The sequence below is a fragment of the Pan troglodytes genome, chromosome 5 (genome assembly GCF_028858775.2).
Source record: "Pan troglodytes isolate AG18354 chromosome 5, NHGRI_mPanTro3-v2.0_pri, whole genome shotgun sequence".
NCBI classification, from domain to species: Eukaryota; Metazoa; Chordata; class Mammalia; order Primates; family Hominidae; genus Pan; species Pan troglodytes.
In genome coordinates, this window is record NC_072403.2 from 155,232,816 (window position 1) to 155,248,803 (window position 15,988).

At 39.7% G+C, this 15,988-nt stretch overlaps 1 protein-coding gene and 1 long non-coding RNA gene across 3 annotated transcripts in view; both read left to right on the forward strand.

Moving 5' to 3' along the window:
- Window positions 1-9,406, forward strand: part of AIG1 (androgen induced 1) — a 328,654-nt gene extending 319,248 nt beyond the window's left edge. The window contains exon 8 of one of the 2 annotated variants that reach the window (XM_016956404.4): window positions 9,226-9,406. In XM_016956404.4, the coding sequence (XP_016811893.2) occupies window positions 9,226-9,327 (102 nt within the window). In that variant the 3' untranslated portion in view covers window positions 9,328-9,406. The remainder of the gene's footprint in view (window positions 1-9,225) is intronic. The other variant, XM_009452118.5, reaches the window with a different exon arrangement.
- A 620-nt stretch (window positions 9,407-10,026) lies between these two features.
- Window positions 10,027-11,704, forward strand: LOC134810381 (uncharacterized). Its single transcript, XR_010158216.1, has 3 exons — window positions 10,027-10,109; window positions 10,679-10,755; window positions 11,580-11,704. It is a non-coding gene; the product is annotated as an uncharacterized LOC134810381 (long non-coding RNA).
- The last annotated feature ends 4,284 nt before the right edge of the window (window positions 11,705-15,988 follow it).

A 15,988-nucleotide genomic window follows, 5' to 3' on the forward strand; every position in this document is an offset into this window, starting at 1 on the left:
GACCTCAAGTGATTCACCCGCCTTGGCCTTCCAAAGTGCTGGGATTACAGGCCTGAGCCACTGTGCCCGGCCCCATTTTCACCTTTCTAAATGAAGAATTTAAAAACAAATTTAAACACATGTAGACTTTAAGCCGAGCTTCTCTTTTCATCTGAGGCTGTGAGGCTCCCTGGACCTGGGTGCAGTTTCCTGGGCACGGGCTCCACATGGCATCTGCCACAAGCTGGGTGTGCTCCTGGGCATTCTGCCCTCTCCCGAAGAGTTTTTAGAACAAATTCTTATAATTCTAGGAAAAATTAGTCATGTTGACTAAGGAAATCTCTGTACCTCTTCACTTAGTGATAAAGCTGAGAAAATTCCTTTTATTCAAAAACATATTTGTGATACATCCAAGCACTCTACTTAACACGGGTCATTTTCCCTCACCTCATAAACTCTGCCCTGTGTAAAACAACAGCACTCCATCCATCCATCCGTCCTTCCATCCATCCATCCATCTGTCCATCCGTCTGTCCATCCATCCAATCCATTCATCTATCCATCCATCCATACAACCATCCACCCATCCAATCCATTCATCTATCCATCCATCCATCCAACCATCCACCCATCCACCCATCCATCCATTTATTGCATTCACTAAAGTATTCTATGTGCCAGGCACTTTTCTCAGAACTGGAGATACAACAGTGAACAATAAGAACAAAAGTCCTACTCTCATCCTACACACAGCCTTGCTAGCGGACATGGGTAAGACAGAACATTAAAACAACAACAGTAAATATATAGCAGGTCATATAAAGATAAGTGCTACAGCGAAAATAAAATCAAATAAGGGTGATAAGAATTGCCAGAGGAATGAGAGAAGTTATTTTATCAAGAAAGTCACTGATAAGGTGACATTTGATTATATTTTTGCAGCTAATGGAATCAGCCATGTGAATATTTAAGGAAAACTCCCTGAGGCAAGATTTTTTTGGAGGGGTGGGGTGTATTTGGGACCGGCTGGGGCTGAGCAAGCTGGAAGTCAGGGATGGAGCAGGGAGTCAGACCATAAAAGGCATGGGAAGTATTATTACAAGGACTTTGGTTTTTACCCTAACAGACATCAAAAGTTATTGGAAGGTTTCAAATAGAGTTGTAATGTTATCCAGCATATGTTATTTGTTGTTTTTTTAGAGACTTGGTTTCTCTCTGTCACCCAGGCTGGCATGCGGTGGTGTGATCATAGCTCACTGCAGCCTCCAACTCCTCAGCTTAAGCCATCCTCTCACCTTGGTTTCTGAAAGTGTTGGGATTACAGGTGTGAGCCACCACACCCAGCTAACATATGTTTTTTAATGGATCAGCCTGAGACTACTGTGGTAGGAATTGACATGATGTTGTAGGCAGAATAATGTCTATGTCTTCATCCCTGGCACCTCTGAATGTGTTATATCTCATGGCAAAGGAGAGTTAAGATTGCAGATGGAATTAAGGTTGCTAATCAGATTTGGAGAGATAGGGAGATTATCCTGTATTATCCTGCTGGGCCCAGTGTAACCACCAGCACTCTTATAAATGAAAGAGGGAGACAGAAGAGAAAATAAAAATTAGGAAAATATAAATAATCCATTAACACAATAAACACGACCACAAGAAAGAAGTGTTGAGTGAATGTCTGAATGAACAAAGATTTAATTACTTAATTCTGGGACAGTTTTTATTATTCTTATGTGTCCAGGGAAGAAGGAAACTGTTTAATCATAAAATTGCTCAGATTTTGCTGTAAAGTAAGTTTCAGTTCTCTATATCTTCATACAGTTGCACTTTGTAAAATGATACAGCTTTATCTGAAAAAAAAAATAAGTTGTCCTAATATAATACAGAAATCTTTTCCAGATCAAATCTTACTTTCACACTCACGGAGTAAAAATTTTTCACTGAGTTGAAACACATTAAAACATGCTCATTATTTTACATGCCTAGGAAAATTTCGAATTCTTCATATTACTTTTCCCAGGCATCCAGATGGGTTCTAAGAAAAGTTCTAGTGAGATTATATTTCATCTGTATGGTTAAAAGAAGGAGTATTGGCAGTCTCCTAATTTAGTGGTGGTTTTTAGCCCAAATTCCAGATTAAGGAGGTTTAAGTTTCTGCAATTACAGCTTTTAAAAACACAGCAATGAATCTTCACAGGTTTACCTTCATTACAAATTGTATCACTAAGAAGATGAGAGAAAATAATATCTTTTGAAATTCTTTTGTAGATCCATTCTCTGGATGTTATGGAGATCTCTCATCTTAACTCTAACACCTTTAAGGTATCCAAGGAGAAAATCAGGTGCATGGATGGCAGGTCAACTTCGGGTATGCCTCTCTTACTAGTCACTATTTTCATGGGGCCATAGAACTTCCTGTGGTTAATGGTTGACACCTTCTGGTGGCCTGCAGGACAGGTGGCCAACTCAGACACATTGGGACTCAAAGGGGGTCTTGAGAGGTCGTTGAAATCTATTTCTCTGCCTTCAGGCAGAACCACTGGGGAAATATGAGATACTATCATAGTTTTAAAAGACTGTCAAGAAAGTAAATTCCAGGACATAAGAACAATAACTCCAGGAAAAAAAAAAACAAACTCTCAGTGTCTAGTAACCCTCAGTGTCAATCCTTATTTTCATTGTGGAGCTATTTTAAATTAATAAGCCTGGAAAATAGATACATGGCACAACTGATCTCTGGATGTCAACACATCAGTTAATTGCATGTGACTCCCTAGAAAGGATATGTAACTCACAACTTGCACCTTACAAAAGAAGAGTTCAAAGTCCCTATCATTACTAAAGGGATTCTAAGCCAGAGTCACTTCCATTCTTTTCAGAATGAAATAGTGATTTCAGGAAGGTGAAACCACCTGTCACACTTCTATTTACCAGAACCAGTCAAGATTTGGGCTTTTTAAACTGCTTTGCCATTTCGTTTCTTCCCCTCATTGAAATTTACTTTTCATAGGAAACATGAATGTGAACATGTACTTTAAGGACTTAAAAGGAAATACACCCTTTAAATGTTAACGATCTCTATAATTATTTAGCACCTGCTTAAATAAAGACAGGAATTGCTCCAGAGTGTTACTTATTTTCATTGATCATAGGATCCTAGAGAAGGCAGAATTTTGTTGGGGGGAAAAATAACACCCCAAGAGAATGACAAGGGGAAACTACTGAAAAGCTATGATTGTTACAAATCAAAATGTTCCCAGGCAACTGCCATATCTCTGGTTTTCCTTGATCACATCAAATCTCAATTCATATAGCAAATTACATCACGCTGTGGAGTTTGATGCTCTAACATCCGTACCATAGAGCCAGGTGGTGTCTATGATTAGAAATACTTTCTCACACAACTTTTACTTTCTGAAGCTATTATAATAATAGCCTCATGTGTTTGCTTGCCTGCTTAATTTTTTAATTTCACTATTACTAATCCTTACCCAAACTTTTCATTAGAAGCATGAAGTCCCTCTCGATAGGATCAAACACATCAGGCCATCTATCCATCTCATCATTTTACTTGAAAGGTTCTCTCTGGGGGCCTTCCTTCCTTTTGCTCCATGTGACCAGGCTGCTTGGCCTGCTCCATGGGTGACATCCTGAAACTTGCTGTCTCCATCCACCTGGAAACTCCCTTTTCTTCTCTCCCAAGTTTGAGCCGTTGTTTTGGGGACTCCATGTCTTCCTCTTTCTTGGTTTATTCTTTATTTACATAAGAAAAGCCTCAGAGCTGGGAGTGGTGGTTCACAGCTATAATCCCAACAGCTTGGAAGGCCAGAGGCAGGAGGAACGCTTGATGCCAGGAGTTTGAGACCCACCTAGGCAACAAAATGAGATCCTATCTCTACAAAAATCTTAAAAATTAGCCAGGTTGGTGGCACACACCTGTAGTCCCAGCTACCTGGGAGACTGAGCTGGGAGGATCACTTGAGCCCAGGAGCTGGTGGTTTCGGTGAGCTATGATGACACCACTGCACACCAGCCTAGGCAACAGCACAAAGCCCTGTCTCAATAAAAGAAAGAAAGAGAAAAGAGAAGGAAAGAAGGAAGGGAAGAAGGAAGGGAGGAAGGAAGGAAGGGAGGGAGGGAGGGAGGGAGGGAGGTGCCTCCAAAGATTTCCCAAGACAGAATACATGGGAAGTTGGGTTTTTTTTGGTTTCTTTACTTGTTACATGTCTGGATGGGTCTTTATTCTATCTTCATGGTTCATGAATAAGGACACAATTCTAGGTTAGAAATAATTTCCACTCATATTTAAAACTGTGCTTCACTGTTTTTGAGCTTCTTGAGTTGATGCTGAGAAGCCTAATACTTATTATAATCCCCATTTCTTTATTTGCCATTCTCTTTCTGTCTCTCTCTCTCTCTCTCTCTCTCTCTCAAAACTTTTTGGCCTGTCTCTTTATTCCCAGTGTTATTAAATTTCACAATGTGCCCTGGTGTGAGTCTTTTAAATTCAATGTACTGAGTTTTGTTAGGCGTTTACAATCTGAAAATGTATGTCTGCCAGTTTTCAGAAGTTTCCTTACATTATTTCTATAATATTTTTCCGACTTCCTCTGCTCTCTCTCTCTTACTCTTTCTCTCATTCTCTCTCTCTCTCTCTCTCTCTCTGCATCCTCTCCCCTTGCTCTCTGGAAAGCCATTAGACATTAAAATTCCTATGCTAATTGATATGATTTGGCTCTGTCCCCACCCAAATATCATCTTGAATTGCAGCTCTCCATAATCCCCACATGTTGTGGAAGGGACCCGGTGAGAGGTCATCGAATCACGGGGGCAGGCTTTTCCCATGCTGTTCTTAGGAGAGTGAATAAGTCTCAGGAGAACTGTTGGTTTTATAAAAGGGCAGTTTCCCTGCACACACTCTCTTGTCTGCTGCCATGTAAGACGTGACTTTGCTCCTCATTCACCTTCTGCCATAATTGTGATGCCTTCCCAGCCATGTGGAACTGTGAGTCCATTAAGCTGCTTTCCTTTGTAAATTATCCAGTCTCAGGTATGTCTTTATTAGCAGTGTGAGAACAGACTAATACACTCATCTTTTAAAGTTTCAGTACTGCACTCACTATTCCTCTGCTGTGCCTGAGGGCTAAATGGCCCTGGTTCTTTATCTCCAAGAATAAATTCTTGTCTCTGACTGAGGTCATGGAAGTTCTCTGTAGAGTGAGTTTAACTCCTACTTAAAAGAACTTCTAACCAGACATACAACTTGCCAATAAACATGAAAAAATGCTGAACATCACTAAGCATCAGAGAAATGCAAATTAAAACCACAGTGAGATACCACCTCACACCAGTCAGAATGCCTAGTATTATAATGTCAAAAAAAAATAGATGTTGGCAAGGATGCAGAGAAAAGGGAACTCTTACACACTGTTGGTGGGAATGTAAATTTGTTCAACCCCTATGGAAAACAGTACAGAGATTTCTCAAAGAAGTAAAAATAGAACTACCATTCAACCCAGCAATCCCACTACTGGGTATCTACCCAAAGGAAAAGGAATCATTATATCAAAAAGACACCTGTACTTCTATGTTTATTGTAACACTATTCACAAGAGCGAAGTCACAAAATCACATAAGTGTCCATCAGCAGTTGATTGGGTAAAGGAAATGCAGCATTTATACATCATGGAATACTATGCAACCATAGAAAAAGAATAAATAATGTCCTTTGCAGCAACTCAGATGGAGCTGGAGGCCATTATCATAAGTGAAATAACTCAGTAACAGATAATCAAATACCACATGTTCTCACTTATAAGTAGAAGCTAAACAATGGCACACATAGACATAAAGATGGAAAAAATAGACACTGGAGGCTCCAAAAGAGGGGAGGATAAGAGGGTTGAAAAATTACCTATTGGGTACAATGTTCACTGTTTGGGTGGTGGGTACACTAAAAGCCCAAACCTCACCATTATGCAATATATCCATGTAAAAAACCTGCACATGTACCCTCTGAATCTAAAAATGTTTTAGAATTTAAAGACTTCTGATTAATCCTGCTGTTGTCAGTTTCATTTCTTTCCCTACCTTCTGAGATACCTGGCTCATTGTTGCACTGGAGCTGTTGGTTGCTTGAAATTGCTTATAGGGGGAGGGTGTGCAACACAGAAATCAACAAACACTACAAATCAAAGATTTTCTTGTTTTGCTAGAGAGTTTCTTAACCAGCACACCACTGCGGGAAGTCCCTACTTCTGAGCCTTCCCAAAGCTCTGTAGCACACATCAACTGTTTCTTTCATATTCTCTTTCTGCAGATTGTTCGATTTCAGTTGTCCATATTCTGCTGTCAGTCACCAATTAATCTCCTTTCTTGATCCTAGAAAGACTTGTTGACATCTATCACCAATTGTCATCTCCTCTCCCACCAATCAGCCTATATTACTGATATGGTTTACCTCTGTGTCCCAACCCAAATCTCACCTTGAATTGCAATAATCCCCACCTGTCAAGGGCAGGACAAGGTGGAGATAATTGAGCCATGGGGTGGTTTCTCCCATGCTGTTCTCGTGATAGTGAGTTCTCATGAGATCTGATGGGGAAGGTGGCTTCCCCCTTCACTCAGCTCTCATTCTTCTTCCCACTGCCATGTGAAGAAGGACATGTTTGCTTCCCCTTCTACCATGATTGTAAGTTTCCTGAGGCCTCCCCAGCCACGCTAAACTGTGAGTCACTTAAACCCCTTGCCTTTATAAATTACCCAGTCTCAAGTGTGTCTTTATTAGCAGCATGAGAACAGATTAATACAATTACTTTTATATAGAAAAGAAAATGGTTATATTTCAATTTCAACAATTCTTTGAAAATAAAATAACATGAGAATGATTTATCATATAATTTACATGACATAAATATACATGCGATAGTGTTAATATACACAACTACACTTAAATCTTGGCTTTGCCATTTACTAGCTGTGTGAATTAGAGAAAGATACTTAACTTTTCTGGTGTTCAATTTTTTTCATTTGATAAATAGCAAGAACACTACCTATCTTGCATGGATACAGTTTGAAATGGAAATGTGTATAAAATGACAATAATATCCATCATGTGTATTAATGGCTGATACGAGATAGTCAGTATACAGTTGATATTATTAACATAAACATCAGTTATAATTTAAAATTATTTTGTATAAATATATCCTCTAAAAATTTTTTAAACTATCATGCATCAAGTCAAATGATGCAAAAGGAGGTTAAGGAACTATTAAAACATTGTTTTGCTGCTATTTCCTGGAGAAAATATGACTTAATTAGTCAGACTGAAATGGATTATTTTAAAGTGTAAGTAATTTGCAGGTATTAATAGCTAGCATTGCCCCTAGTATGGTCCAGATGGTCTTATCAGGTCTTATTGGGTTTCTTGTGCATTAAAAAACAGAGTTTAATGAGGCAATAGTACCCTAAAGCAGGTTTGCAATAAATTCAACAAATATACTGGCACCTCTCCAAGTGTGTAATAAACAACTTCCTCTGCTCCTTGCGGCAAAAGAAAATACTCTTGACTCCAGAGCATCACTTGCCTTCAGTGAACAGGGCTGTTGTAAAAATGCTTTAGAGAGCAAATGCCTTTAAAGAACTCAAAGACTTGGACATTATCATTTCCATTTGGTGACAGAAGGTCCAAAGAAGCATCTTTCCTCACCTATACGTATCACTGAGTTGTGAGAGGAAATGAAGAACAGACATCAGTGGGGAGACAGAAGGAAGTGTTAGCAAGTGGAGGGGTTTTATAAAGTCAGGAGGTAAAGAGAGAAAGAGAGAGAGAGAGAGGAAAAAGGAGGAGGACAAGGAGGAGAAAAAATGAAGAAGAAGAAAGAAGGGAGAGAGGGAGGGTGGATAGAGAAATGCCCTCTCTTGGTTCTCAATGTCTCATCCACCTCCCTCATCCAAACCACAGACTAAAGCAGGCAAGGAAGTGGCTCCACATTCTCCATTCCTTCAGAGGTCTGAAATATATCAATTATGTCCAGCAGGGTGATTATTTTTTAAACCTAACATAAGTAAGCCTTTCTGTTCTACTAGACTGTGCTCCTTAATGGTGTAGAACATGGCTCATTCTTCTTTGCATCAACAATATTTAACACTTCTCAGATACATACTAGGCATCAATAAAAAAACTTTCTCATTAGAACATTTTAGGGTTTATATGCTCTATTTTTTTTCCCTGAGGTCCACTGCTTATATTGAACATGAAAAATTTAGCCTACATGTTAATAAAATCTTATATTTGGTCCTGGATCATAAAAAAAAAAAGTTAAAAGCCCATTCTCTATAAGGAATTTGGGTCTTCTGCTGATGGACAGAGACGTTCTTCACTGAGACAGACTTTGTGAATTCGGGAGTGGTAATCTCTACCCTCAGAGGGCAGTGGGGGTTAGTCATTGAACTCTTATTCTAAAAAATAAAAACATTAAATAAAGTTAAAATTAGGATGCTTTATGGAATTTCAGGGTTTCGATGATGTGTAAAGCTAATGGCAACAGAGCAAAATTTACTCCTTTAAGGAGAGGAGAGCCTGAAAATATTTTTTAAATAAGTAAATATCAAGTTAGAAAGGTTTGGAAAATAGTTGTTAAAATTATAATAAAGCTCTCTACTTTTCTTTTATCTTTTTCTGTTTTTGGATATTGGTCAACTAAATTAATTACATAACAAAAATTCAAGTAGGGATTTAATTTGCCTCTGCTGGTAACTCCAGATCTCTAGGGTCTCATTTGCAGGAGTGCTCCTGAGGCACTAGGAGTGGATGCTAAAGAAGACTTTTTCAGACCAGAAGGGGAGAAAAGGGCTGCCCAGCATCCATGGGTAAGATAAGGTTGTCCCAGGTGGGGAAGATTTTGAAAACATCCTAAGGTGTTTTTACCTTAACACCTTTTGATAAGAGAATCAAGAGAATTTGATTCTCTTCTGATAAGAAAACCAAAAGATGTAAGCTATTGGGGATATTCAAGTGGGGTCAGGGAGAGTCACATGCCTTTCATTCATCTTCTAGTACAGTCTTGGGTAAGGTGCTCTGAGGTCTTCAAGGCAGTGTTGTCACATTGAAGGAGCAGACTGCATGTTAGACACTGAAAAAGACCTCTGATTACTCTGAGGATGACACTGTCACCCACTCAGGGTCGAGCTGAGAAAGCCTTGTTCATGAGTTGTGATATAACTATGCTTCATCTTCAGAAGCCGTCGTGGTGGCTACAGCCAAACAGCAAGCCAGAGGAGCAACAGGTGGGGACAAAGACACAAACAGAGGTAGCTATAAAAGCAACATCCACTGAATGAAGCCAACAAGCACCAAGGCAGCAGGAAAATGATTACCAAGAAGAATGAGGTGCCATTTCATCAGAAGGAAGGAGAAAGGATTGGGGTGTCAGCACCCCAGTAACTCTACTGGGTGGGTATTAAGATGCAAAGGCCAGAGCATGATCAATAGTCTCATTAGCTGTTTACAATGCTAAAGTCACCAGGAAAAATAAAAGTTGAATGTCTGTTTATTTAATGGCATTTGTTAAGCTCCTCATCAAATGATGTGCCCAGTATTGTGCTAGATTCTGAATATGAAACGGTGAGAGAAAAAAATGTGCTTCCTGTCCCCCTTGAGCTAACAGTGTTGGGTCTAAATATTGCTTATAAACAGTACTGTTGGTTTTGTGGTAGTGGAGAACCCAAACACTTCTGTAGTTTTAAGACTTGTCCAATTATGTAATGGGCCACAGACCACACACAAGAGAATACTCAGAGGCCTGTATGGCAGATTTCACCTCCAACCTAAAGATTCACTGGCTTAACTTTGAGTACAGTCACTTGAATTACTTACTGTTACTTGAATTAGTTACTTGAATAGCTACTAAATAGGAACTGGTTTAAATAGTCATGACCTTGTGTAAACTGAAAACAGAAATTCATTAATACTCCCAATCTAATTGCATTTGGAAAATACTTGCAGAATCATGGAATTGGAAAGTCATTACCTATTCAAAGAGAAAATCCAGTCTCCTGCTTCTCTGTTTATTTATTCATTCATGTTGCAAATCCTGAGTGAGTGCCTCCTGCATATTGGCAATGTAAGTACAAATCCCTCTCTCTAATGATACTTAAATTCTAGTGTTAAAGACAGACATAAGAAAACAAGAAAAGGTGAATAAAGAATTTTCCAGTCGCGTTAAGTGCAATGAAGAAAAAAAAATTAGGAAGCAGGGTAGTGGTTAGGGAAAGGTAGGAAGGAAGGGAAAGAAGGAAAAAAATGCGGGATGGAGGAAGAGAAAGATGGGGCGGGCACTCTCTTATCCAGAGAGGGTCAGGAAGGCCTTCTCTTCGAGCAGATACCTGTGTATAATGAGGGTCTGAGCCATGCAAAGATCAGGGAGAAGAGCTTTCCAGGCAGAGAGAACAGGAGTGCAGGCCTGAAGCTAGACCAGGGCAGCCAAGGCAGAGTGAGAAGAAAATTGTGGGAAATGTCGCAGTCAGGGGCTAGATCTGCACAGACCACCCTCAGACATTTGCATTTCTGTGTGTGTGTGTGTGTGTGTGTGTGTGTGTTCTTTTTAAATGATGAGAAGCTGTTGGAGTAACAGGACTTCTTTTCAGCTGCCAAGCTTTTTGTGTTTGCACTTTTCCTTAACGCTTCTTCCAGATTAGGCTCTCCTTAAATTCTGTTTGCGGCTGGAAGTGATCCTAGACACCTCTGGCTCAGCTTCCCAACTCATGCAGGTAAGAATCTTGTTCAGAAGTGGTCATTAGACCTTCCAATGAGAGCACAAAAAATTGGAACTTCCAATGGGAGCACAAATGTTTACAATGATGGTGCTTCTAGGATGAGAATGAGAGAGCCCATTCTATGCGCGTCACTGTGAGCATGGAAAATCGGGGGTGACTGCCAGAGAGTAGTTTTCATGTATATCCATATTAGCAGGACTTCCTCCATGACCCTCCATCTCAATGAAGGGAGAACTTATTTTCATGTCCACATTGTGGATATACTAGTTCTTTCTCATCCTACACGTAGACATGTAGCTGGGAGTGTTGCAACAGGCCAGGTCAATGGAATGGAATAACAATAGTGTCTTAGTCAGCTCAGGCTGCTATAATAAAGTGCCATAGGCTGGGTGGACTATGAACAACAGAAACATTTCTTACAGTTCTGGAGGCTGGAAGTCCAAGATCAAGCTGCTAGCATGGTCAGGTTCTGGTGAGGGTCCTCTTCTGAGTGGCAGACTATTGACTTCTTGCTGTGTCTTCAAATGGTGGAAAGAAAGCTAGCTAGCTCTCTGGCCTTTTCTTATAAGGGCACTAATCCCATTCATGAGGGCTCCACCCTCATGACCTAATCACCTTCCAATGGCTCGATCTTCAAATACTATCACATTGGGATTAGGGTTTCAACATAAAATTTTGAGGAGACAAAAACGTTCAGTCCATTGCAAACAGCTGCTATCATAGAGTTCCTATCAAGTGCCATTTGCTGTGTACTTAAATACATCATCTCTAATTTTCAAAACCATCTCCTAAAATACCATCTTTTTTTTTTTTTATAGGAGAGGAACCTGAAGCTTAGATAGATTATGGAACTTGCTCGAGATCATACAAGAAGTGGCAATGCCGGGATTTGAGCCCACGATTGACAAAGCTTTTATTCTTTGCATTCTACCAGGCTGCCTCCAAATAGGTCAAATAACTAGAAAAAGAGATTTAGGTTCATAATTGTCACTATGCATTTTTCCTACTATGGGAACAATTATGAAGAATTCCATACGTGTCCAATTTTATAACAATAAAGCGCAAAAGAACATCTGTATCTTTTCGTTGTAGGGTAGCAGCCTTGAAATTTGTATCTTGGTTTATTGTATTAGATATTTCTTGAAATAAGCAGACCTTAATTGAAAAGCGGAAAATGTTTATCATATCTAATATGAGTATTTTTAAATAAATAATTTTACTTAAGGAATTTCCTAGAACCTGAAATTGCTTTACTCTGTATAAATCTTATTTATACATCAGTGTACTGTGGGAAGTTAAAAAAATCTTATTTAAATACAGACATATAGCTAAACTGCAGAGAACAAAGCATTATTTCAGCGTTATTTGTAAGTACTGGTACTTTTCTGTTGCTATTTTTCTAACAGAATCTGGCTCAGGACTGTCTCATTTTCATTTTCACCTCTCTGTCCTTGGTTTTGTTAATTCCATGTATTTTAACTTTGCACTTCTTGGAGCATAGCTGGCTCTCTCTCTCTCTCTCTCTCTGTCTTTCTCTGTCTCTCTCTCTCTCTCACACACACACACACACCTGTGTGCACATCTTCCACAGAAAAATTAACTCCATGGGAGATCGTTGTGCAGAATAGAATACATTTTGCCAGACCAACAATCAGAGACAAGCCAACTCTCAGGCTCCAGATCTGGTGTCCCACTAACTCCTTTATGTAGCTCAATGCTGGAGTAACACACTTCAGATAAAGATTTTGCCCTGGTGGCTATAGACCATGAATCTGCTACACTAGTCTTCACACACCAATAAGCACTAGGTAGCCGGACTAGAGCATTAAATGTTCAAGATATTGTCATTCAATCTCCATAATAAATAGATAACAAAGCCAAGATCTTACTAAGGGGTTACTTGATAGTTAGGAGGTGAAATGAGACTAGAACCCAGGTCTTCTTACCTCTAGGAAAATTGTCTTCCTTCAAAACATCATGCTTTCCTCTGAATTTGAGATCACAAAAACAAACAAACAAACAAACAAAAACTATGTCTTCTAGAAATACCAGAATTAGAACACATCTATATGAAAATCCTTGTCCTCTGATAGCAGTCACCTGTGATTTCCCGGGATAGAGCTCATTCCTCTTCCCCATCTTCCCAGGCCAGTGATAGTAACTTCTTTCCTTTGAAATGCTGCAATGCCTGTGAGCACTCACCTGTAGGGACTTCAGAATTCAGAACAAATCCTTGCTGAAATGGAAGGGCAGCAGAAAGAACATTGCCTCTTCCTGTGTAGAACTTTTATGGGATTTCTCCCAAGTGTGTAATATGTGTGTGGTGGTATTTTATGAAACTTTCATGAGAGTACTTCACTTCAGTTCTCCTCTGCCTTTTATGGTAATCCCGCTCCTATTATTTTTCTGTTAACTGAGATTTTATTTTTAAATATTAAATTGTGATTACGAAAAGAAGTTCTTTATTCCCAGAGCCACACTCATGTATATGTAACTTCTTCTGACTTATGTGGAAGCAACTCCCACGTTGGAGTTTCAGCCCTGGTCCCATAATTTTCAAGCATTAAATGGAAGCCTCATATTGCAATGCAAATTATAGTACCCAGGGACTGGCAGTATAATCACCCAGTTACAAAAAAAGGTAAAGAGGAGATGAAATTACCATAATGGGCCACAGAAAATACACAAGAGAATGTTCAGAGGCCTGCATGGCAGGTTTCATCACTATTCTAAAGATATGCTTGCTTTCCTCTGAAAATGTAAGGAAAGATGTTGTTGGCTCCACCTTGATGGAACTTGATCTTCAGCTGCTTTTACGATAGTGATGGACTGGGCTGAATTATTCATATCTTCTCATCCAAAGTGTGAAATGGCTAACCAGGATTTGGGATCGTTTTAGAAGCTGAACTGCAATGGACAGGTAGGTTGAAATATGGAAACATGGGGAGTGAGAGAGAACAGCATCTAGCAGGAGGAAGAGGATCATGCCAAGGTCTCGAGACAGGAAGCCCTGTTTGAAGAGAAGCACAGTCCAGCCAGGCTAGAGCTGGGGTGAGACATTTCTGGCACATAGTGATTTCAACTGAAGTCCAGCTTAGAGCCTGGGCCCTGGACCCCAGTGAATCAGCTCATCTGAAGGGAGAGCTCCCTCTGATACTTAAACATCCCTGGGCCAGGGTTCTAGAAAACCTGCTCTAAGGGGAACGAAGGGAGACATGAACTCTTCAATATTGATTCTTAGGATCTCTTCAATTAGCGGCAAATTACTATTTTCCTAGCTTGATACATAAAAGAATGCTGAACATAGGAGGTTCTTACTGAAATCATTTGGAAACTGACAAGAAAAAAAGTAGGACTTTAAGAAATATTTTCCCTAAGATTATGACCTCACCAATGCAAGTACTGGATGGTGTTATAAACAAATGTTTGAAAGATGACTTTAAAATGAAGATATAAGTAATTACATAGTGAGGCTTACAGTTTACAGCTGAAAAAACAGCTGTTCTATGGGTTCTTGTGACTTTTGAAAATATTTCCAGAGACACAATCACATCTGGACTCCAAAAATACAGTGTCTTAAACACCACAGAACTGACCACGATTTGCTCTAGAAAACAGCATTAATTCTACAGGAGGTTCCAGAGATGACAAAGCCCCTGCCGTCAAAATTGCACATAAGGAATTTAAATGGAACTGTTTGATGAAATGTGAGTGATGATATTAAATTCTAAATTAGTATCTTATATTTTAAGCATGCATGTATAGCTAAATTAATAATTTAAATATAGCTAGGTAGACATTTGACTATCTATCAATTAAATTAGCTCCCCTCAAAAAATGTTGAGATTTATGGAGAGGATCTTCTAACCGGAAAAAAAAAAAAACACCACGGGGCTCTACTCTGAATGCCAGGTTCCCTTATATTTTGACATATGCAGTATTTTGAGAGTAAACCCTGCAGGACTTGATAGGTAGGTAGGATGTTGAGTGAGGGAGGAGGATAAGTCAGGTAAGTAGGTGGTGGTGTTACCAGCTGAACTAGCCAATGGTAGAGACATAGTTTCACAGGTGGTAGGGTGGGCCAAGGGGTATTAAAAACTCACTGCTGGCAAGTAGTTGAAAGAGAGTTAGTGTTGGTTTGGCTGCTCTGGTTGGCTCTGCCATCCCAACCCTTCCCCATGGCTGACCCTGAGGAGTTGCAAGTTTCTTTACCGCCCCTGCTGCCTCCCTTTTCTCCCTCAACTTCAGACTTCTCTTCGGCATCTTCCCTGAGCGCTCCCGTGAATTTGAGCTGGCCAGTTCCAAGCAGGGACAGCAGCCAAATGGTGGATCCACTGGAGGAACAGCAGCTGCAGATTGGAGATGCATTCTCATTAACCACACTTTTTTGTTTTCAACTTTCGTTTTAGGTTCAAGGGGTCCATGTTCAGGTTTGTTTGATAAATTGCATGTTGTGGGCATTTGAGTCACTCAGATAATTTTGTCACCCAGGTAATCAGCCTAATACCTGATAGGTGGTTTTTCAGTCCTCACTCTCCTCTCACCCACCTTCACCCTTAAATAGGCCCCAGATCTATTGTTCCCTTCTTTATGTCCATGTGTACTCAATATTTTGTTCCCACTTCTAAGTAAGAACATGTGGTATGTGGTTTTCTGTTTCTGCTTTAATTCACTTAGGATTATAGACTTAGGATAATGGCAGCCAGCTGCATCCATGTTTCTGCAAAGGCCATGATTTCATTCCTTTTTATGGCTGTGTGGTATTCCATGGTATATATGTACCACATTTTCTTTATCGAGTCCACCATTGATAGGCATCTAAGTTGATTACGTGTCTTTCCTATTGAGAAGAGCACTGTGAACGAAACTTCTTGAAGCCCCATTTGCAGTATCAGCTCAAGTGGAAGAGTTTGCCTTCAGCTTGTCTACAGAAAATGCACGTTTCCTGAAAACGTGGTGGGAACTCTTGAAAGAGGGCTATGATTCTTCCTCAAAACCTGACAGGTGATTTGGCGTGCTTCATTGTTTAATAACGACGGTGCAATAATTCATACTTCCTCATATATGATATTTGCACATGTGCAAAATGTATAGGATGATCTCTTTCCAGCATTTTTATGTATACTCAGAATGAATTTTTTCTTGGTTTTCTTGACTTTTGAGAAAGCAGAATTCTGATGCTATTTTTGAAGCTGACTAGTACTTGTTTATCCTTAAATACGTTCTG